The sequence below is a fragment of the Ambystoma mexicanum genome, chromosome 2q (genome assembly GCF_040938575.1).
Source record: "Ambystoma mexicanum isolate Mex_15411 chromosome 2q, UKY_AmexF1_1, whole genome shotgun sequence".
Taxonomy (NCBI): Eukaryota; Metazoa; Chordata; class Amphibia; order Caudata; family Ambystomatidae; genus Ambystoma; species Ambystoma mexicanum.
The window spans coordinates 152,916,432-152,940,150 of NC_090924.1; the positions used below are offsets into that span (position 1 = coordinate 152,916,432).

At 46.1% G+C, this 23,719-nt stretch overlaps 2 protein-coding genes across 3 annotated transcripts in view; one reads left to right on the top strand and one right to left on the bottom strand.

Moving 5' to 3' along the window:
* GUK1 (guanylate kinase 1) overlaps nt 1–9,479 on the bottom strand; it is a 345,694-nt gene extending 336,215 nt beyond the window's left edge. Inside the window, exon 1 of the mRNA XM_069647070.1 lies at nt 9,356–9,479. Within this exon, the coding sequence (XP_069503171.1) occupies nt 9,356–9,458 (103 nt within the window). The 5' untranslated portion in view covers nt 9,459–9,479. The remainder of the gene's footprint in view (nt 1–9,355) is intronic.
* Nucleotides 9,480–9,964: 485 nt separating this feature from the next.
* The window catches only part of MRPL55 (mitochondrial ribosomal protein L55), a 204,239-nt gene continuing 190,484 nt past the window's right edge, over nt 9,965–23,719 (top strand). Inside the window, exon 1 of one of the 2 annotated variants that reach the window (XM_069647074.1) lies at nt 9,965–9,996. The gene's annotated coding sequence lies outside the window, so the exon portion shown is untranslated. Of the gene's footprint in view, nt 9,997–10,256; nt 10,462–23,719 lie in introns of those variants that run through there. The other variant, XM_069647073.1, reaches the window with a different exon arrangement.

A 23,719-nucleotide genomic window follows, 5' to 3' on the forward strand; every position in this document is an offset into this window, starting at 1 on the left:
ATAGCCGTACAAGTGCTCATTATTTTCTAAGAGTGTGTGGTTGCAAGTTATTGTGTCTTCCTGCGTTCAAAGTATTGGCTCCGTAATTGCATTGGCGATTTACGATTGTCCGTGCATTCTGGGAGAGCAATACACCAACTAAGAAAATTGTACAAAGAACAGTTCTTGTACCACAAGAACAAGGTATTTTGAGGCATTATCGCAGTATAAAAGGTGCATGGCTTACACACCGAGAAAAAGATGGAAAACGTTCATGTCACCAGCCGGTTCAGTGCATATGACAAAAGTAACTGGGATGTTACTTAAAGAATCCTAAAAGGGACAAAGTATCTTTGCAGCGCCCCACTGAAGTTGGTTTATGCGACCCTGTAAATATAAAAGGTAAAAAAAAAAAAAAATACTAAAAAACAAATAGGACCAACCAGTATTGTCCCAAACGAAATGAGAGAAGCAGGTGAGGCAAAAGGGCCTCCCTCACCTCAAAAATATGCTCGGATCCAGAAAACAAACTGAACTGGTAAGTGACGCCATTGAAGTCAAAGATGCAAAAAGAAAAACTTTCCCAACAGTGGTTTTGAGGAACTTCTGCATGTACGTGTATATGACTCCGCCTGGGCGGTGGTGGCGATTTGGCTGTGGGATGCTATGGGTAGGATGCTGGACAATCTCATGCTTAAAATCTCCAGAATGTCCACCGACAGGATTGCGCTAATATTGCAAAAGTTATAACTGATTATGTAAATCTAAAAGGGGAATTAAAATGAACTTGCGCGGCTGTCGCTTTCAAGGAACGTTCATACATCAAACAACTTCATCTATATTTGCTCTTGATGAACATAAAGTATTTCATAAACGTAATAAAAACATCGTTTAGGCTCCCATAGCACCAAGAAGCACCACCACAGAGTGCTGCATTGGCTATAATGAATTCAAAGCAAGGTCCCAAAAAATGTGAGAGCACAGGCATTTAATGAACCTGTTGCTGAATTGGTGCCAATATAGTGAAGTTCACTTAAGCCTTAATTGGTAAGCTTCATTCACGTCAATTTAACATATGTTGGGAACGTTCCAGAGTTATTTATTGGAATTTTATTTTGGCCATCTACGGAGCGTGAACCTAGCTCTGGGCAGCAGCGCAGCACTGCACGTCAATATTGGTTATTGTCAAACATTACATCAGGGTACTGAAACCTGTGGTTCGGAGGACTTTTTGGACTACAACTCCCATGAAACTTCGGCGGGACTATTCTGGCTAGGGCCAATGGCAGTTGTAGTCCAAAAAAATCAAGGGAGACAAAAGGTTGCAGAGACATGCATTAATTGGTTATGGAGCACCACGAGGTGGGGGTCTCCAAGCAGAGGGGGCAGAAACAGTCCTTACAACATAGCATGTATAACCGGCATACTATTTAGGGAATAGTTGATCACTTTCAGTTAGGTGGAACTTTAAACAGCCCTGAAAGGGGGTTGGGAGTGGAGGAGAGTGTAAACTGTAGAAGGAAGGATAGTGTGCTGGGTTTGGGCAGGTTGTTTATTATATGAGTGTGAAGGAGTGCGTTTTTCTTTTCTGAATTGAAGGAGAGAGGGGGAAAATTTGATATTAATGGGTAGGAGGCTCCCCTGTCTGAGGAGTGCTCAATTATGGTGTCTGATGAGTGCTTAATTATGGATCTCGTTTTTTTTTCTTTGCATTTCTACTGTTCTATTCTGGCCACTTCTGGATGCGTTGTGATGTGCTGACCAACTAAGATAAGTGTCACCATGTGGGAAGGAGCGTGCACAGTGACAGCATTTTATATGATACAGTAAGCTTTGAAAGTGATGCATGATTGTTAGGGTAGCAAGTGAAGTTCAAGTACAGGGGGAGTTACTTGGTCATGTTTGCAAAGATCTTTTGAGGCGAGCAACAGCATTGAGTATGCCGTATAGGTGACAGGGTGTGGTAGGTAGACCATTAAGTAGGGAGTTCCTGTGATTCTAGCTGGAGTATAATGTGCAATTACTTAAACGAACACGCAGTTCCTTCAGCGTGTTGCGAGAAAAACCGGAATACACTTCAGCGGTTGAAATTCTGATTCAAGAAGCAGGAGCCGAAAGTAGCTCCAGAGTGTCAAGGATTTCCCTCTGGCCAGGAGTTATTCATCTGACCCAGGAACTGTTCAAGTCTCAAAGGTTTTCTTTGGATAGTGTATGCATACAAAATTAGTTGAAAGAGTTATGTAGAGGTTTCTCAGACAAAAAGCTTTATACGATGCCACTTTTTTTTCCACTCTGGAATGCCTGAACAAATGGTTGCACTTGCTTTTATTTCCAGTCTGTGATAAGAACCCGAAAATACATTGTCTTGCATGCTGTTACCGACTATCTTTTTATAATGATCTTGTGCAACGCAGCTTTATATTTATTTCCTCTTTATTTACTCTTATGCCAGCCTCTCTATTTCTTCCTCACACGGTCATTATTCATGTCTGCCGCTATACCCATGACTGTCAATATAACACTGTTTCTGTTGCTACATCTATTGCTTTTCCTATACCCTCACTGGCACATTTCTTTCTGCTACCACCTTGTTCGCTTTCCTGCTACTGCACCCTATATGTACCCCACCCTAGGTCTTCACTTTTTAGGTTAAGAAATAGGAAAGGGTTTTAAAAGTAACTCTGGTTGTGCTTTTTCTTAAGACTGAAAATTGGATTTATGGTGCAGTGTCGAATATACTAGATGCCAAGATGTTTGTTCGGTAGGGCACACCCTCGACGCAATCTTCGCCAAGGAAAAACTTATCACCACAGCACCACCGATACAAATACTGTGGAGTGACCATCTCATCATCCCATTTGTGATTAGACTACCAATTCAAGTCTGCATCCATCCCCCCCAAACTGACAACCACCAAAAAAAGAAACTGGAAAATTGTCAAAGCAAAGAACCCATTCGAACAACTGGAGATGACCAAACCCTCAACTATAGAACTAGAGCTGGCTGACCTAGAAGGGAAAGCAGAGCTACTACACAAATGGATTGCGGCTACAATTGATAAAATCATTCACCCCATAAAAAAAAATATTTATCATTAAAGCGCTATGGCAAAATGGTTCACCCCACTACTAAACACCATGAAAAAAGGACAACAGGAAGGTGGAATTGAGGAAAGAATGCAACCGAGACAAAAACAACGGTTCCAGAAACAAATCTGTGCATACAAGAAGGAAATACAAAAGGCATTATGATGACAGAATCACCAATGCCACCAACACACAAAAAGAAACGTTCAACATCATTAAAGAATTGAGAAACACACCAGGCTGCGCAACACCCCAAACCCCTCAGAGAATCTTAGCAACAACCTGGCAGACCACTTCAAGAACAAAATCAATGACATGCGACAAATCATACAAAATAGACCAACCAACTGGAACTTACACAGAGCCACAGCACAAACTCCAAAATGTTTCTGAAATATCAGCAGAGGCATTCATCTTGTTGGTAAAACACAGCAAGAAAGCAGGATCACCCATGGATCCCTGCCCCCCGACATCTACAAATCAATCCTCGCACAAAGAACGCCATGAGAATATTACAGAAACCTCCTAAATCTCTCACTAGCAACAGGAACCGTACCAAGAGCCTTCAAATCAGCATATATAAAACTGCTTTTAAAAAACACAAGTGGCGACGTAGAAGACCTCTCCAACTATAGGTCGATTTCAAACATTCCCTACCCAGCAAAACTCCTTGAAACCTACGTATACAAATTAACCCAAGAACATGTAGAAAAACACCACCTGCTAGACCAAGCACAAGTCGGTTTCAGATCCGCAAGAGGAACAGAAACAGCACTACTATCCATCTGGGACGACCTAAAAACGAACGCGGACTCGAACACAACCTCAGCCCTGATTCTGCTTGACCTCTCCGCAGCCTTCAACAGTCAGCCATGACACCCTAACAAAAAGACTAGAAGACATAGCCATAACGGACATGGCACTACTCTGGATTAAATTATTCCTAGCAGACAGAACAGAAACCGTATGGATAAAAACCCTTCAAATCCACTGGACGAGTTAACTGTGGAGTACCACAAGGGTCCTCACATCACCACTGTACTTCAACATCTACCAGAATCCAGTGATCAGAATCTTCAAAAAATACAACATTACATGCTACCACTATGCAGATGACACTCAAATCATCTACAAAATCGAAGACACTCAAGCTGATCACTCAACCCTAATCGATTGTCTAAAAGAGGTCTTTAACTGGATGAACGCTAACAACCTGAAAATCAACCCAGGAAAGACGGAAATCATGACTATATCCAAAAACCAAGACAACACATACATTTCATGGCCAACGCACCAATACCATTTAAGTTAGTAAAAAAATCTGGGAGTCCTGATGGACAACACCCCAACCTTAGAACCACAAATAAATGCAATCAAGAAATGCTTCTTCCTCCTCCACACGGCAAGAAGCATCCTACCTTTCCTCTCCTTCACCCACAAAACACTCACAATCGTCGCCCTGATGTCAAGAATCGACTATGCAAATAGCCTCATCTCGGGATACCAGAATACCTCCTGAAGAAACAACAACAAATCCAAAATACTGCAGCCAGACTGCTCTTCAAACTATCCAGAAGCGACCACATCAGTCCAGCCCTAAAAACACTGTACTGGCTCCCAGTCAAACATTGCATCACCTTCAAAACAATGTGCATAACACACAGGGCAATCAGCGGTCAAGGAGCTGAATTCCTACAAAAGAAAATCTACAAGCCAACGAGACTCCTCAGATCCAGCAACGAAATCCGCCTGGAACAAAAACTTGGGGGTTCCTCCTTCTCCCACTTAACCGCAAAAACCTGGAACAACATCCCGAAAGAAATAAACATCGAAGACCACCTACAATTCAGAAAATTACTAAAAACCTGGCTCTTCAACACCACAGATTCAAACTGAAAAACCGACAACCGAACCAGAAAACACAAAGAAAAGGATGACTAAATTCAGGATGACACTGACACCACCCAGAACTGACCAAAGAAACTCAACAAGAGAGACGATGCCAAGTCGAATAGGACACAAGCGACACCCACAAGGACAGAAATCAGCATCCCTAGCCAACTCCAGCCAACAACCTCACCCGTCCCATAATTGCTACCAGGTATCATAAGTTTATAGAGTTGTGTGAATGTTAGCACTTGCCACACTTGAACTAAGTGACATTAGCATGGGCAATGACCACATGGAGTCATTAATGAAGGCAGGTGCCGCCCCGGGACGTAATTGCAAGCATTGGCATGTGCCACGGTTCGAAGGGACTGGGAGCGATAGCCTGCATAAACAACTCAATAAGATAAGATGATTATTTTTTATTTTATTTACATTTATAAAGCGCTCACACAGCCCGCAGGCATCGAGGCGCTGTTACAGGAATTGTTTGTTTTTTCTTAGTTGCGTAATTGTGTATTTTTTGTCTTAGTTACGTATTTATAACACGCTTAAACAACCGGAGGTTTCTAAGCGCGGACCCGGGGATCGAACCTGTTGCTGCTTCGTGTCGTCTTGCTTCCAAGACGCGCACGCTGCCGCTGAGCTATCCTCCCGGGACTAAATGCCAACCACCTGCCAACCACCTGCTAAATAAGGATGGAGTAGCCTGGGTTAGTCAATGCCGCGCACCGAGTGGATTGGGAATGCTTTCTGGGCCAGATTTGAAGAACGCACAAACGCATGCATGCTGCATACAGACAGGTGTCACGTAGGTGGCCGAGGCCGAACTTGGGTAGGGTTATGAATGTGAGTGGATGCTAGGTGTGAAAGGGACTGAGTATCGGATGGCCCAGATCAGGACAGAGAAGTAGAGATGGTCCCGCACCCCACCTGGAGAGAATAGGGAAATTCACCGCCTCACTTACGGACAGCAATGCCAATTAACCAATCCACTAATAATTTCACCCTTCAGCATACACCTCTCAAACGCTAACCGTACACAACCACAAGCCTACAACACAACAATCCACACAACCTTCACTACACTGCAACAACAAAACAAACCACACAGACTTGCACAACAGCACACAACAACTACCGACCGTAAAACACCCCAAGCCCAGCCAACGGACCCACAGGGCTGAGGGCGCCAACCGCACATTACTGCTCACTTGGACTTTTCCAGCTCATTCCCACTAACTCACCCCCCACCCTGCTTTTCTCTTCTTTTGAAAGCCGGCAGAGCGCCAGGGGACCACTCCGGTGGTGATAGTGCGCAGTACAAATATCCTTTAACATTAGAGTGGCTTCTCTTAAGACTATTCACTTTCTGTAAGTGTGCAACTGATCATCAGCTGGGAATGCCTTTCCTTCTGGTCTTTGTGTGTGATTTATTAATTGTACTATCCAGTTATGACCGGGTGATGTGTAGATCTGGAAGCCGTTTCTCACATTAATTCCAGTTAAACCAGCTCCTGTTGAGATAAAACTATTTTCAGCCACTTTATTTTTAAGAAGTATGTGTGCCCTTGCTTGTGTTCCTTGCACCAAATTCCTGGCAAAACAAGCACAGACAACGCCAACCTTTTTGGGTCTTGTATAGGCAATAAGATAAGCATTTGCCAGGCTCTGCCATAATATTTCCAGTTACTATCACTATTTGGCAGCTATTAGCTTATGGCAGGTAATAAACCATAATGGCAGGGCCTGGGAAATGCACATGCCGCTATTAAAGCCAAAGCTATTGGCTAAGCCAAAGCAGTACTAGGGGACCTCTTGAGCTGGAAAAAGCTCACGCAGAAAATAACGATGTACCAGCCATCGTTAATAACATGAGAAAAACACCAACACAAAAGACACATTCTATATAGATCCTCGAGTCACAAGATGCACACATGTCCTGGCCAAGTGACCACTGGTCACAAGCTACCCAATTTGCAATTTGATACAGCTTTTAGGGGCACAGGAAAACGCATGCTAGCTACATGCTGCATTCCGTTCTGTGATCCCCACTAGGAGTGGTGGAAATTATTTTATGTTGAGAGTGCCAAAAACGAGTGGAGCTCACAGTAGAGGATTGGTCCTTTCTTACAGTTTCAATGGAGGGCCAAGCGCTTGCACTGACATAACGGTAGTAAGTGGCTTACCGCGCCCCCCCTCACCAACGTGGCTCTTTTCAGAGTCAGCCCAGGACAATGAGGGTGCCTGCTCAGCACTTTCATTGTACTGGCAACAGGACACCTCCCGTTCGGCACCCTCATTGTTCATCTCTGGGCAGTAGAGCAGCTTTCCCAGGGGCCTGAAACGTTGCTCTGTGTCAATAGAGCATTACACCGAGCTATTATGCATTGATGGGATGGAATACTATTAGCCGGGACTTTTTTCCCTTAACAAATATGAATGGGGGTGATCAGAAGTGAGAAGGGTGCATAATGCTGCATGCTTTATGAAATAATGACTATTGCTTCAAAATCGAAGGGGGATTTGTTCGGCCACATATTAATAAATATCTTTATCAAGTGGAGCTGGGAAGATGTGTTCAGCTGCGGAAATTGCCCACGTCCAGGATTTCACCATTTAACCAAAGTGTGTGATCGTGGGCAAATCATTTAATCGCAACTGTGTCTTATCTGCAGCTCTGTAAGCGAATCACTTCATAGTTTATGTTAATATGTCATGCTATTATAAAAGATTTTAAAAAAATTTTAAAAACTTCATGCTATAGAGTTGTTGCATGTATAATAGGGCAATTTAGGTATTTTGCACCAAAAAGTTATTTGCTACTTGGCTTACTTATAGCAAATTAGTTGAGTCACTTCCATGGTGCCTCCAAGTATCAAAGACTGATGATGCTGCTTGCAATGTCTTTTCTGTGAAGTCACTTCTGTTAGTGCAAATCATATGCAAATTAGGAAGTTTGCATGTATTTTTCCACACAGAGCCGGGACACACTCCTCCAATAGGATTTTCCAGCTTCCGAAATGGTCCTACAGTTTTCTTTTTCTATGTGTTAAAGTCCCACCTGCCACTAATGTTACCAAAACATTTAATTTGGGGCAGGGTAAGGGGGTGCTGAGGGAGGGGGGGGGTTGGTGTGAATGATACCGTATGGAATCGCGTGCATTGCAGGGCACTTCTGATGCGCTACCACATACAAAGAGTCCTGCAAGCTATTTTGTAAAGTTGGCCACTCTAACAATGAGGGTGCTGCCATTCGAGCAGGAGCACACGGCAAACAGGTGTCCATGCAGCTGCAGCCTGGAGCTGTGCAGGACACCAGACAGTGCTCTGTGCTCTGCCTTCAGCTCCAGTCCTGCGCACAATCACTAGTCTGGCTTCAGAAAGAAGTCAGGTCATTTGAATGTATTTATTTATATAGCACACCTAACCTTGAGTTATCTGGGTGCAAAGCAAGTGTTTACACAAAGTAAACATGACAATCAATAAAACAGGAGAATATATACAAAACATGTTAAAACATTCCAAGGTCAGCCGAAACTGAACATGACAGTCAAAACGACCAGTGATACAGTACAAGAATCAAAAGGTACAGGAAATGAGTTCCAAAGTTTCTGGAGTCTGCGTGCATCTGACTCCAGAAAGAAAGGATCCGATAAATTGGATTAGTGAACGCGCTCAGGGACTTTAAGTAACGTTCATACGAGCTTTCTCTACTGCAGAACTTATCCTGGAGCCCATCATGGCCCTCCTATAGTGCTCTTTTTTATTAGGGCATGTTGGTCTTTTCTGCGGTTCCGAGGACCATCCCATTAGACAGGAACACCTACAGGACTGCTGTCCCACCATTCTGTTGCTTCAATTTCATCAGACTAACATTTTCCATGAAATAGTAGTTCTTGTGTTTTTCTTGTTTGAAACTGCATTGTACATTTGCTGCTCGAGTTGTCAAATAAAAGAGAAAAGCCCAATACGAGGGTCTTTGTCTTGAACTATCCATATACTCCAGACGGGTCTATAACGCTACTGTCTGCACCCGTCTATAAAACGGGTGTGCAGAGTCATTAATCGGACCCCGTGACACTCCTATAGAGCTGCTGTTCATCCTATATCTATTTTTAAAATAGCTATTTTTTTTTAGCAATAACTACTCTGGTTAGCAATAACTAAGCATGTATGAAATCCAACAGGAAAGCTCTGCATCAAACGGAAGGAGGTTACCAAATGGATAGTAGTGCCAGAAATCACGCTACACAAGACCTATTCCATCCTTGTCTCAGAGAGCGCTCATAGGAATAGAGCTAAAAAAATGCTGGTGCTCCATTCTCTTTCATGGTGCTTCCTCTGTAGCCCCGAGACGTTTGTGCATTAGTATTGTTGCATACTGAGAAAAACGTACTCACTTTTCTTGACTGCCCCGCAGACTCCAGACAAGAACCTCAAGCCGCTCATGTGGCCGCTGCAGTCCCCTGGCCGCAGCCTGTACGGGCTCTGCACATGCGCCATCTCCACCTCTAAGCTCACCAAGGCAACTACCCCAACAGTACTATAGATTTGAAGACGTCCAACTGTGATGACGAGCAAGTCGGCCATGTTTACACAGGTTCCGAATCTACAAGCAACCTACAGAAAATCTATGAAAAGGTTAAAAAAAATGTACATGAAATTCTAATATTAAATGTTAGTATCTTTAGGTTCATTTTTCTAGTTTAGAATATTTTGTAATTGTTTATTTTTATACATTTATTTAGTGCTTGGCGCTTTACGTACCTGCACGTTTTTTTCAAGACTTTACGGTTACAATGATTTCTGGAGTATGCAACCCCCATCAGAATTATGTTAATGCTATTCTTTGATTGCTGCGATTTCTCTTATGTGCCATGGCACATTTGCCGTCTAAGAACGAGCACGAGGATTGTGGCATGTCTGACCTTTCTTTCCATTGAACGGTACGCCTCTTATCGCTGTATGATGAACGAATACAAACGTGCGATAATCTAGCAGCCATTTTGGATACAAGTTTCTCCTATGCAACGGCGTGAAGGTTAGTTAAACTTTCATAATTTTTCCCAAAATATCTAAATATTATAGCTTTATCTATTATTTATATAATACAAGTTAAAATTTAGTCAAGCATGTGCATATAATCAGTATTTATCTCAAATCTAATTTTTAGTTACATTTAAAAGATTGCATTTAAAGAAAACTGTAAACTACAAACGTTGAGGAAAAAAAATGAACATTGTTGTTACCCTCTAATTTTCCATTGAATAAGAGGCCTGCAACACTAAAACATGGGGTCTTTTCCCTCCCCATTGGTACTGCAACGAGTGGCTTGGCGTGTATTCCTGTTGTATACATTCGTACCTTACAAGCACAGAAACACCGCCAGCCGCAGCACTATCTGGCACATTTGCATTTTGAGAAAGTGAAAGGGAAGATAGGTCATAGACAAGGTCGATAAAACGAGAGCTTTAAACCCCTCTGCTGCAGCATGGCTGCGGGCAAGGTAAGGAGCAACTGGCAGTGTCCCGCTTCCTTATAGTTATGAAGAATGCTTGTGAGGGGTTGTTGCGTGTTCGTATTGCGAGAGCGGCTGGCGAGATGGGAGAAGTTTCTTTTTTTATTATTTAAAAAAAATGTATTTAAATGTTTATGCTTTTTTATCTTAAACCTTACACATTGGTAGAGGTGGTGTGTGATCCCCCCAGGCCCCTCCCATAGCTCTCAACCATTTGGGTCGCGAAGGCGGGTGAAAACACCCGATTTTAGTTTTGGCGGGTGAGACGCCCATTGAAATGAATGGCCGTGCTGGAGGCTTGGCGGGTGAGTGAGCTGTTTACAAGGCGGGTGACACCCGCCAAAAGCGTGAGAGTTGAGAGCTATGCCCTCCAAATGCGCACACACATGCTCGCACGCATGCAGACAGAGAGACACACGGGACGCGTGTTGCTGGTAAGGGGTCCCGGCTGCAGCTGCTGGCCGGCACCTCCTTTATTAACAACGCGCATGCGCGGGTCCGAACGAGGCTTGCGCATGTGCACAATGCGTGCGTACTACGCAACATCGCTCCTTGTCCCCCAAACAGTGAACAAGTCCAACATTAACAAATAACACACACAACCTGGGAACACAGGAACCGTTCTTGACCTCCTAAGAGACCGGGTCCATGATGAAGTCCTGGAACCTCGGCGGGCGCTATCAACCCTCCCGGCTCGGGTACCTTCTGGACTCCTCTCGAGGCGGTCTCTGTGTCCCTGGGACCTCTGGAGGGCCTTCGCCCCCTGGCGGCAGTCCTGGTCCAGGTCCCGGAGAGGACGTCTCTTGCGGCACAGGTGGTGGTTCGGGCGGCCTTGATCCACTTGAAGTGTGACCCGTTCCGCGTGATGGTTCCCCTCGCATTGGCCGCCGTGACCATGGACCCCTTGACAGGGGTCACCCTTAGAGGCTGGGCTTCATACAGGAGAGATAGCTTCCCCTCCGGCCTTGTGTTCCGGACCAGGACAGTGTCCCCTACCTCGATCGTCTTCTCGGGCAGGTTCTGCGGGTACTTTCCCGCTCGTTCTTGATCTGCCGCTCCAAGCGTATATGGTTGTTGTCAATTACCCCAGGGCGGCACCCCTCCACTTCCGACAGCAATCCTCTGGGGCACTGGTTGAATAGTGCCTCGGCTGGTGCGACCCCAGTGGACTGATGCAGGATTGTCGGGTACTCTCCCAGTAATTCAAAGAGGTTTTGGCGTAGTTCCCCACCTCCATCCAACGAAATTCGGAAGACCTTATTGAGTGTCCGCATGAAACACTCGGCCTCCCCATACGCCCTGGGCCAGAGCGGGGTGACCTTCCAGTGTTGGATCTCCCTTTCCTCACAGTACCTGGCAAATTGCTGCCCCTGGAATGGCGGGCCATTGTCCGAACACAGCTCAGTGGGGAACCCATGGGTGGCAAACATCTTCTCCAGCGCCAGGATGGTGTGGTCGCTAGCCGTTGACTCTACCAGCTCCACCTCGGGATACCGTGACCATTGGTCCACCACTGCGAGAAAGTACAGTCCTCTGCCCGTAGAGCCAAAGTCGGCGTGCACCGTCCCTCATGGCAGTTCACTTCTTTCCATGGCTCTGATTGGTGGTCCCCTTTCCGCCAGACTGGCCGCTTAGCACGGTACGCATGAGCCACAAACTCGTCCACCCTTTGCTCCAGGTCCGGGAACCACACCTTCAGTCTTAGGCGCACCTTTGTCTTTGCGGTTCCTTGATGCCCCTTGTGGGCCAGCTAGCACTTTTGTCACCAAGCCACATGGGATGACAATCTGACACCCTCTCAGCAGCAGGCCGTCGTCTGCAACCGAGAGCTCATTGCGCACCTTCCACAGCGCTTGGAGATCCTTCTGGGCCCCGGTCTCCCTTCTGGCATTGTTAGTGAGCACCTCTCGCCACTCCCCGCTGTCCATTGCCTCCTTGATGATCAGGAACATCTCGTCTTCATTTGATGCATCCGCAATTTCCTGGCGCGTCAGGGCCACTGGCAGGGCTGCCTCCACAATGTTGTGCACCATCTCGATGCAGTCCACCACCTCAACGGTGTCTCGGGGGCGCCCGGCCCCTGGATGTCTGGACAAATAGTCCGCTGGGTTATGAGTGCCCGTGCGATACTGTAGCTTGACCCCATATTCTATCAGCGACCGCATCCACCTCCCGATGTGAGGCGGTGACCTAGAGGAGGCGCCCGCCATGATCGGAATGATTGGCTTGTGGTCGGTTATCACCACAACAGGCTTACCCAGAATGTAGATCCTAAAGTTCTTGCAGCCCCACAGAATGGCCAGGGCCTCCCCCTCAATCTGTGAGCGCCTTGCTGGCATACGCAATGAGTCCCTGAGAGTCCGCCTGCATGAGCACTGCCCCCAGCCCCACTGGGCTGGCATCCACAACAATCTCCGACTCCCTGTCCGGGCTAAAGTATGCCATGGTTTCCTGGCCCGACAGAGCATTCTTGATCTCGGCAAACGCCCTTTGTTCCTTGGCCGTCCATGCCCATGTGACGCCGTTCCTCGTCAGGGCCCGCAACGGCTCTGACAGTGATGCCAGATCGCGGATGAATCGCCCACAATAGTTCACCATGCCGAGGAAGCTTCTTATCTCAGCCGGTGACTCTGGCTGGGCCACCTCACATATGTCTCTCCTTCACCGGTTCGGGCGAGATGCCCCTTGCATGGAATACGAACACGAAGAACTCGATCCAGTCCTTGAGGAACTCTCATTTCTTTCGGTGTAGGGTCAGCCCCAGACTTTTGAGTCTCTCCAAAGCTCGTTCCAGTCTCTTTAGGTGTTCAGACTCTGACTGTGTGAACACCAGGATGTCGTCTGACATGTTGATGACACCTTTTAGTCCCTCCAGGGCTGCCCGGATGACGTTCTGGAAAACTTCCGCCGATGACGAGACCCCAAAGCTAAGTCCTTTTAAACCGATATAGTCCTTCATGGGTCGTACACGAAGTTATGTACCGCGACTCCGGGTGGAGTTCTAGCTGGTGGTACCCTGACCTCAGATCAAGCTTGAAGAAGACTTTCGCCCCCTACAGCTCACCCACTATATCATCCAGTGTGGGCGTAATGTGACGCTTCCTCTTAATGGCGGCATTTGGCAGTCTCATGTCCACGCAGATGCGGACCGCCCCTGGTTGCTTGGGCTTCGGTGCCACCACTATGGGCGAGACCCACAGGGTTGGGCCCTCGACCCTCTCGATGTTGTCCAAGTCAATGAGTGATTGGAGTTCTTTCTCCACCTGCGCCCTCGGATGGAATGGAATTCTTCGATGTTTGAGGGCCGTCGGCCTTACGGACCTGTCAATGTGGAGTCTGATGGGGTCGCCTTTCAGCTTTCCTACACCTTGGAAGATGTTTTCGAACCGCTGCAGCAGGCGATCCATGTCTGTGTGGTACACCGCCAGAGTGAAATGCACGATGTCGAGGGCTTCGGAGGCAGCGCAACTCAGTAGGCAGTGCGGGCTCACCCTGGTCATAAAGAACCTCGCCTTGATCTTGTTCAGTCCGTGTGACACCGGGGCCACAAAGACTCCCTGAATCGGCAGCGGCGTGTCCCTCCCAAAGGAATATATCCGAGCTTTGGACTCTTCAAGCTTGGGAGGACCCAGGAGAGCTTCATAGTGTTCAGCGGCTAGCACACAGACCGACGCCCCTGTACCAATTAAGACTGGGGTGGGCACATCACCAATGTTCACGGTGCATGTCGGTTGCCTGCTCTGCCTTGATCCTGTAGCGATGCTCATCCTCCTCTTCGGCAATGTCCAGATCTTGCACGCCCTGCTCAATCGACGACACACCCCTCACGCGCCGGGGGTTACCCCCGCTGGACTTCGCCGGCCCCCTCGACTCAGCCACTGGGGTTGAAGCCCTGCACACTCTCGCATAGTGTCCTGACGTGCCGCACCTTCCGCAGATTGTGGTCTTTGCAGGGCACTCCCCAGCATGTGGTAGGTCGTAGCCACAGTATGGACAGGACTGCGGATTTCCAGACGCAGAGGGACTGTCCACCCTTTTGGGGGCCCAGTGCGCCCTACCTGGGGCAGAGCGCCCGATGGTGAAGGCGTCCACACTCTTCCCTGAATGCATTGCGGCGTCCATTTTCGCGCCTCTGGACTATGCCAGTTCATACGCTCTCCTAGTGTCAAGGATTTGCGGCAGCGTCAGGCCTGGCTCCCTAAGCACCTGCCTCCTCAGCTTCCCGGAGCTGCACCCCTGAATCAACTGGTTCCGCACCATCTCCTCATTCACCCACCTGCAGGTGCTTGCGAGGTGTCTCAGCCGTGCACAGAACTGGTCCAATGATTCCTCCCCTTGCTGCTTCTCTGCGCACATCACAAACCTGTCGAAATCGACATTCCCCATGGGGAGGAAATGGTCCTGGAGGGCCTGTTTCAGCGCATCATAGGTGACCACCTGCAGATTTAGCGAGTCATAAATCCTATGGACCTCCGTACCAGCTGAGTAAACCATTGTGGCCACATTTGCATCATCATCCGTCTGCTGAGGCCCTGAAAAACATTTCCAGCTTCTTCACCCAAAGTAGCCACTTCAGGCCCAGTTTGGATGGTGGGCCTGTGGTGTCGAATTCAGGCATGGGTGCTAAGGTACTGTGCAACCTGTGTGGGCTGGCACAGAGCTCCCTCTTCCTCACCCATAGTGGTGACTGGGTTGAGGGTATCGCCGTTGGGTCAGCCCTGAACTGCCTGCACTGACCTTCAAGTGTCCAGGAAGGTGTTCAAACCCCAAAGGCTCAGGTTGGAGTGGTGGTGGGCCTTCAGCAGGTGTGGGTGGTGCCCCCAGCCTTATCTTCTTGAAAAGCTATGGCCCTTTATTCCAAAAAGGCCATGGAGTGTCCAAAAATTGATAAAATATGATCCAGACCACAGCTGGCGCACGAGCACCGGTGTGGGCCGCAACCGCTGTGATCCGTATGTATCCCAAGATGGCCGCCGGCCAAGTGCATAGGTTTGCGACCGCGTGGGGAAAGAAAACACTTTCTCCGACTTAGCAGCAGCCGGAGCAATGTTGCGTTCCCCACCGTCGTAGTTCCTCGTCGCCAGTGTTAGAAATGGTATGTGACCCTCCGGCACCCCGCATGCAGGCAGAGAGACACACGGGACGCGTGTTGCTGGTACGGGGTCCCGGCTGCAGCTGCTGGCCGGGACCTTCTTTATTAACAACGCGCATGCGCGGGCCCGAACGAGGCTCACACATGCGTACAATGCGTACGTACTATGCAACACATATATGTATTTACATTTATAAGTAAATAATAAAAGAATCACATTTCTATATTACATTCATGTGGCATTCAATTCTGTCCACTTTCCATCTTATCCTTCACCAGGGGTATCCTTGTTTCATACGAGGTCAGATCAGTTTGAAATGTTCATCTTTCGACTACATATCCATCGGCAGATATGGTTGTCCAGAAATGTACAATGGTAGTGACCATGCGTCTGTTATTACCAATCAATATCTCTGACCAGCGTTCAGATTTTTCTAGTTCATTCGGGACACTGGAGTATTTTTGACTGAAGGCTAGTCGTTCCTTGTTGAGTGCATTGCATTCCATGACAATGTGTTTGATTGTTTCTATTACCTCTTCTTCTTTTTTGCAGAATCTGCACGATTTAGTGATTTCCTTATTAGGGCATCGTTTCTCCAAAATCTCACGAGTTTGCAGTAGATTCAGTCTAAACCTTAAAAATGTGTCTCTTATGTGTCTATCAGGAAATGGGCTAAGATAATGCAGGAGAACGTTTAGTGCCCGTACTTCACCATCGCATTTGAGCGTTGTTTTGTAAAGGTTCTTCCTGTTTTGCGTTTCGCTCCAATCATTTCTTGCAAGATGTTTTTTTTGCTATCTGAGGCCTTTTTATTAACATGTCAATTGTTATCTCATATTTAGTGCATATCTTCATGGCGGCTTCTTTCCATCTGGTCAGTACCATATCATTGGCATGTATATTCGTAGTTCTCAGGATATCTAGTGCCGGTATGGAATCTCCATTGGTAATCTTTCTGAATAGATCCAAGGTTTTCCACATAACATTTGAATAACATTAACATTTGAATGCAGAGACTGCAGTCCTAGTTCATATCTTATCCTTGACATAGGGATTGATTCCCTTTGATTGCCATGAACGCATCAGGATAAGATGGTCACTATGTTCTGAATAGATGTTCGTGTAATCATTATTGATTCCAGTTATTCCTTTGGAGAAGTATATGTAAACAATAATGGATTCATGCTTTCCACTTGTCCATGTAGGTATTGGGGTATGTGTATCTCGGGCAAATGCATCCATTTGATCAAATTTCCTATCAAGCATTTCTGTTGTCCATCGTCGGGCTCTATGTTCCATCCTATATTCCTCGATTGGGGTCCCTGCCTGAGTAAACAGGTGAAAGTTGAAGTTTCCGCATATGATGAATTCCACATTTAAGTATCTCAATGCTGTTTCATCTATAGCCGAAAGTAAGGAATCTATGACTTTTTCATCCTGTCTTTCTTGGATTCCAATATATGTTCAGAATGCTTAAGTAATGTTTATTGATTTGGTTGCAATCTTTATTGTCAAAGTTCCTTGTTTCCTGATGCTGGACGAGAATCGTATTCAGTGCCCAATGGTCTGTTATTCGACTCGATCGCTTAAAATGGGGAGTCATGTTTAATCGGCGTGAGCAGACCTGCTGACGGTCTACCTTTCCGCTTTGTGATAGCAGGGTTCATGTGGGTCGTGTCGTATATCCTTCACATGTTGGAGAAGCTGATATCCAAGTCTATTGAAAACACAAAATCTGCACCTTATTCAGATTTGTTCTTTTTTTTGTTGGAATAAATGTGTATGTCCCTGGGTGTTAAGGAGCAAATCGGCATCGTTTCAGTGCTGGCATTCTTTCGTGGTTATTGGTTTCCGGGAATGCTGCCTTCACTCGAGTTAAGGGTGTATCTGGTATCTCTCCAGAATGGAGATCTTGTGGCTTCAGAATGGTAGTGAGTTTGTCGATAATATCTTTTATGATTATCATGGTTCCTGTGTTGCTCTTTTTGAGATTGGGGGAAGTTGTATTCCTTGCTGGTTACCTATAACCGAGTGTCTTACCCGTTCTTTATGGCTTAGAGCAGGGGGAGCCATACGTCAGATTTTCAATACTAACTTTACAGAAAGTCATAATTCTATGAAAGACACAGAGCCAACTGTTTATGCTTTCTCCTTTACTTTCTCAAGCAGCAAGATAGCAACAATAATTAATTAATATAACAATCAACGCATAAAACTGCAATCCCCAACGGTAGTTCATGTAATTTGTCCTTTTTAAAACCCTGTGACTTTCCTGACCAATAGTCCATAACCAGTCACATAAATACTGTCCACCATCTTAAATTCTCCTCTTTTTTTGGGCTGGTCTTCTTAAAACTTGTATGCATCCCAACCGATAAACCTGAACTGATTTAACCTCCAAGCCAATATTCATGTCCCCTTTCGGCTTGCTATCGTTGGAACCTGCAATACAAACCATATCTCGGTCATTTTGTTCTATTCAGTGGGTAATTGTGACACATTATTTACATAACAGTATGAAATCATAACATCATCAGTACATCACATTATTATTCAGTATTGTTAGGGTGGAATAATCATTCGCCTCTTGTCTATTAGATTTTTGACTTTCTGTAACATTAGTATTGAAAATCGTAATTCTCTGTCAAGTCCCGGAGGCTCTGATTATGCTTATTCAAAGCTTACCTAACAACAATGTTGCAACCTTTTCAGTCGGCCTGAAATAACATTTCTTGAATGTCGACTACCAATCTGCTGCCATCATAATATCTTCCAATCAGGCTCCTACATTAAAGGCTATAGAAGCCATTGCTCCTCTCACTGAATGGGCACAACAGCACTGTATATCAATGCCTGCTTGGATCATCACCCATCTTGCTAGGGTTGCAGGGGTTACTGCCCGAAGGGTGGTCTTAATGTAATGAGCAGCTGAGACCCCCCCCACCCCCGCAGGTCTTTCGTCATGGCTTGGTATGCCAATAAACATTGTACCTGGCATAATTTAAGATGACCAGGGAATGATTCATACAATATTGTTCTCAAGTTCATTTTTGAGCTATTTGTGATATAAAAAGTTGCCTCAGTGGCAGGTGATGATTTTTGTGTTAACTCCAGCGCTCTCACGTCATAAAACATAGCATGTATTCACAAGGCTTTACTTGTACTTTGCTTTGTTGCATTCACGTGTCGGTGGGTGTTGGCGTCTCACCCTTGGATCCCCCTCTTCCGGGCGCAGATCCAACTCGACTATTCGCCTCCCTCGATCGGGTTCACTAGTTGTGACCTTCGCGAACCTTAATGTCTTTTTATTTATTTTTAATAGTTTTTATTGGGTTTTCTTGAATAACAAGCCACAATCAAACAAAATGCAAACAGTAACTGTATCCCACTGAGCCCCCCCCCCAAACCGATCCCTGAGCCTCCTGTCCAGTAGTCTTCACCCTATTTCACGTATGCAGAATTTGTGTGGACAGTACCCCTCTCGGAAGTCTTCATGTAAGAAGTTCATCATCTCCTCCCAGTCCGTTGTGAATTTGGTTTGGATCCCCTTTATTGAATAGGTCATCCATTCCATCACTAGAAACTGCCAAACTTTGGCCCCCCAGTCTTGTTCTAATAGAATGTCTTTGGCCTTCCATGTGTGTGCGATTACTAGGAGAGCAGCCAATAATAAGATTATATATGCCTTCTTGGTCGTCTTTGTCCATTGCCTGGTGGTGTATCCAATTTGGCCCAGTAGGCCCTCCCTTGGTCCCCTGCTAATCTCTGTTCTAAACATTGCATGCAGATGTTGATTAATTTGCCTCCAGTATCCCGCCAAATTTGGACACCCCCACCACGTGTGCAGACAGTCCTCCACACCCTCACATGCCTGCCAGCACACCTCGGATGCATTGGGATACATTTGTTTGAGACTAGTGGGAATGTAGTGCCACTGGATCATGATTTGAATTAAAAACAAGGAGTGCACCAAATCAAACATACTGTAGACCTTGACCCCTCATGTATACCAGCAGGAAACAGTTTCCAAGGGAACAATCCTATGCTATGGTCAAACTGGAAACCCTGGCTATAAAATGGGCTATCGTGCACTTAAAAAGTGGGCTAGCATGCACTACTATCTGACTGGAAGAAAATGTAGGATCTTTACTGGCCAGTCACTGATAACCTGGATGAGATTTCAAAAAAATACCACTCTCAAAGTAATGAGGTGGTTCTTGGATTTAGAACCTTTTTGCTTCACTGTTGAACATCGAAAGGGCCAGGAACAAGGAAATGTAGATTGTTTTTTTTTCTTTCACTTGAGAAGGGGACGCCATGAACATTTTCTGTCACTTGAGAAGGGGACACCATGAACGTAAGGGGAAGGGTATGTGATGAATCGAGGGAATTAGTCCCTTCTCCCCAATGGGGAGCCTCCCACCTTGAGGCTAGGGAGGTGTGCCTGCTTCGCAAGACTCCCCTGTTAGGGGTCTGGGCACATGGGACCTCGCTGGGAGAGATTTAGGGTACAAGGACTCCCGTTCCTGTCAGGAACTCCTTAAGCTGTTTCCCATGATGGCACGCATGGCACTATCTGAGAGGCAAAACAGCAACAATTCCAGAGACTGGGCTGAAGGCAAAGTTAACGTATGCTATGATCATTCAGGAACAAAATGAGTCCCTTTTTTTTTAAGAACAAATTTCCCGTCAATACGGACAACGAGATTCAATATAGAGGACACCTTCAATCCCAGGAAGGACGGGAAATCCATACGTGATCAGGGGAGGCCCCCTGACAGTGTAACGCAGGCGAGAGGCAGAGCTGTGAGGAGCCGCGGAACCCGCAAAATTCAGAACTTCTCTGAATGAGCAGAGCAGATGCTGGAGACCCAAAATGCAGAGTCAGTGAGTGTGGAAACGAGACAGGAGGTCCCGGGGATATTCCCCTGTGATATTATAGGTAACTGGGAGAACGAAAGTACCAGGAGGCCAAGTCTGACGTTCGTAATCAGAGAAACTCATCACAGTAAAATTGACAAAGTCCAGTAATATTAACGAAAATAGGATTATAAGTAAACCTGAGCGAGAGAGATGGTTTAACAGTGGATAAGTTTACCCTGGGAAAAGGGGAGAATATTCCATTGTTCAAAAGATTCCATTTGGAACCCACCAAAGAACAGAGAATATAAAGTACAACTAAAAGGTGCTGATAAGCTAAAAGATAACCCAGATTGACCAACACTGAATACAGAGAAGATGAATCGGGCATATAAGATATCCCACCTAAGAACATTTATCCCACAAGGATATACAGGGCCAAACAGCCTGAAACAAAAGACAAAACAAAGTGCAGGAGAACACTCCTGAAGGATAAGGTAAAACCCAAAGACATTGTGAAGGAGCTACAGGATTTGATACAAAAGGGGACTAGAGACTTACCTCCACACATTTTTATATTCTTTTTGCTGCTTCCATGTAGACCTCCCAATCGCCTGGTTTTTGGTGGTTTACCATCTGGAAAACTCTAAAGTGCTTCATCCTTCAAGATTATTTAGTAACATAGCTTTCTTGCTTCTTTTAATTTAGTTTCATCCATTGCTTCAACATAAACAGTGAACCTTTTTTTTAGCAACTCCTGCATTGAAATGTCTGTTTGCCTGAGTGATGCAGAAATGGCGGTGGGACTTTTCATATTGTAACTCTACTTAATATGGAGTTCAATTTGTTTAATCTTTTCCTTTCTTTGTAGTGTTCATATGATTGCAGTTATCTTATTCTGACTTGTGACTAGTGGCAGATTTAAGGCAAAGGGCCCCCCATGTAGGCAAGATTGACATGGGACCACGGGTGGACAAATCATTTACGTTGGGCTAAGGGAAAGAGGAATCCATAGTGGTATTGAAGGCAAAACTGGTGAACTTTATGCATATGTTTCATGAAGTTATTCTCTTTTCTATTGGAGTTGTGTGTTTGGCTGGAAACGGCTTAATCTACTCACCAAGGGGAGCTGAAAAGTGTCACTTATGACTAGTGAAACCTGTCCGCCAAACCTAAAAAAGAATTCCTACAATATATATGTTTCAAGGTGAAGGGCGGTAAAAAGAGTTGTTACAACTAATCAAGATCACACTTCTAATTCCTAGAAAAATGGGTAAGCAGAGAATAACCCCCTCCCATCCATCCCCCATATTAGTGGGAATGATGAAGCATAACAAGGAAGACCAAACCAGCCTTTGTGGGCTTGTGATTCTCCGAAAAATTCTTTAAATTAAAGTGTTGAAATGGTGAGTTTTTCAGCACATCTTTTGTGAAAAATTGGGTGTAACTTCATGCATGTTTTTCTGTATCACCAGCGAAACGCAGGAGCATTTTCACAAGGCCTCTGCCCCCAATATATGCTATCAGTGGAAAGCATATGTTCATTATGCTCATGCCCACAATAGAAGTCACTATTGCAGCGGTACAACACACGCTTGCGATTCCTGTGCCAGTGTTGGGAAAGATTCCCATTTATGTGAAGTTTTCCCTCCAGTTGTGCACCCCTCAACTTGTTGCTGCTGTTTTAAACACCATAGTCTGACTTTGCCAGTGAAGCACAGCCTTCTGCTGCACTCCACTATGCTTTTTACTCACTTTGATATGGTGAAACTGGCATGCCCTTAAAGACAGTCAGTATTGGGAGACTTTGTTTCCCTTAGTCCTTGTCAATGTTGCAACTTTTCTGCAATATGTTACAAGTGCACAATGTACCTTACAGTGTGCTTGGGTCCTCTAGTCAATTTCAAGGGCCATAGACACTCTCAAAGGGATTTTTTGGAGAATTGCGGATGTCCCGTGGACAGGGCTGGCGGCAGCTTATATTTTCATATATTTTTAACCCTTTCTTACCATGCAAACCGCGTCTACCACGGTTGGCACAGAAAGATGGCCTGGCTCCAAAATGGCCATGCCACGAGGTTCTTTGTCGAGCCGACCCGGGTCAGTCCTTATTTGGGCATGCATTCTCCCGCGAAACGCCAAGCTTTTTCGTGGGCTTCTGCATACTTGTGTGTGTGCCTCCAGGATGTGGGCTGGGCTGTCTAGTTCCAATTCACATCCTGGGTGCCAGAGAGTCTGGGGTGCTTTGAATTCCTGGGACAACCGTGGTCCGTGATTGGTCCTCATCTGGTGTGCCTGTATGTGATCAGATCTCCCATTGCGTCCTCTTCGTTTTGGCGCGAAGGAGATTCTGCATAAGAGAAGGCTCCAAACGCCCATACCAGGTCGATATCTTCAGTTCTCACTGAACAAAGGATAGGATCCAAGTATCCTGAAACTAAGAAGCAGAGTCTAGGAACCGCTGGTGACCCACAGGAAGGTCTGGCACCCTGAACCTGCTGTTGTCCCCCTGGACCTCTCTGCATCTGATTGAACTAGGTCTGCGAAGACGCTTCCACCCATTTGAATAGTGGGACCAACTATTCTCGGGACCTTCGTTAAACCCTGCAAGTAAGCCTTCTCGGAAGTGTCCCTGGGCCAACCAGAGTGCTGACCAGCTTGTGCAGGACCTTTGCTCTGACACCGCCGCTGTTTTGAGGAGACCCTCGAAAACTTGGTACAATGCAAACTCTGTGTTCACGGCACTCTCACACCGAATTTCGTACTCTTGGCGTTCCCAGGTCTGGAGTAAAGAGAGGGAGCCCGAACCGGAGTACACGCAGTTACTGTGGTGACTAACTTTGCAGGTGCATTGCTGCTGTGCCCCTCTTGCCCCTGAAGCCTGCTACAGTGAAACTGGCCTGATCCATCCACCAGGAGCAGAGAAATCGCTGCTGTCCTGTTTGGGAATCAACGCTGTAACTTTGTTGCTGAAAGCTGCAGAGCCGTGGAATTGCTGCATTTGACCCTGCGACCGAATTGGACTCGACTGCCAAAGTTTGGTCCGAGTGCGCTGGAGTTTAGTGAGTACTAGCAACCCTTTTTATGCACAAGTGTCTCCTGAGGGCCACTCTCCTTTTCCCAGATAGCCTGAGCTATCGAACTATTCCCAACTCCTGGAACGTGCTCTGCCCTATTGGGGAGAACCTTCTCGAATAGTGGGAACTTATTGTGCATCACCTCCCCTGCCTTCCTGAGCTGCTACAGACCCTACAAAAGACCCCCTTTTTTCGCCCATCTGCACTACGGTGTGC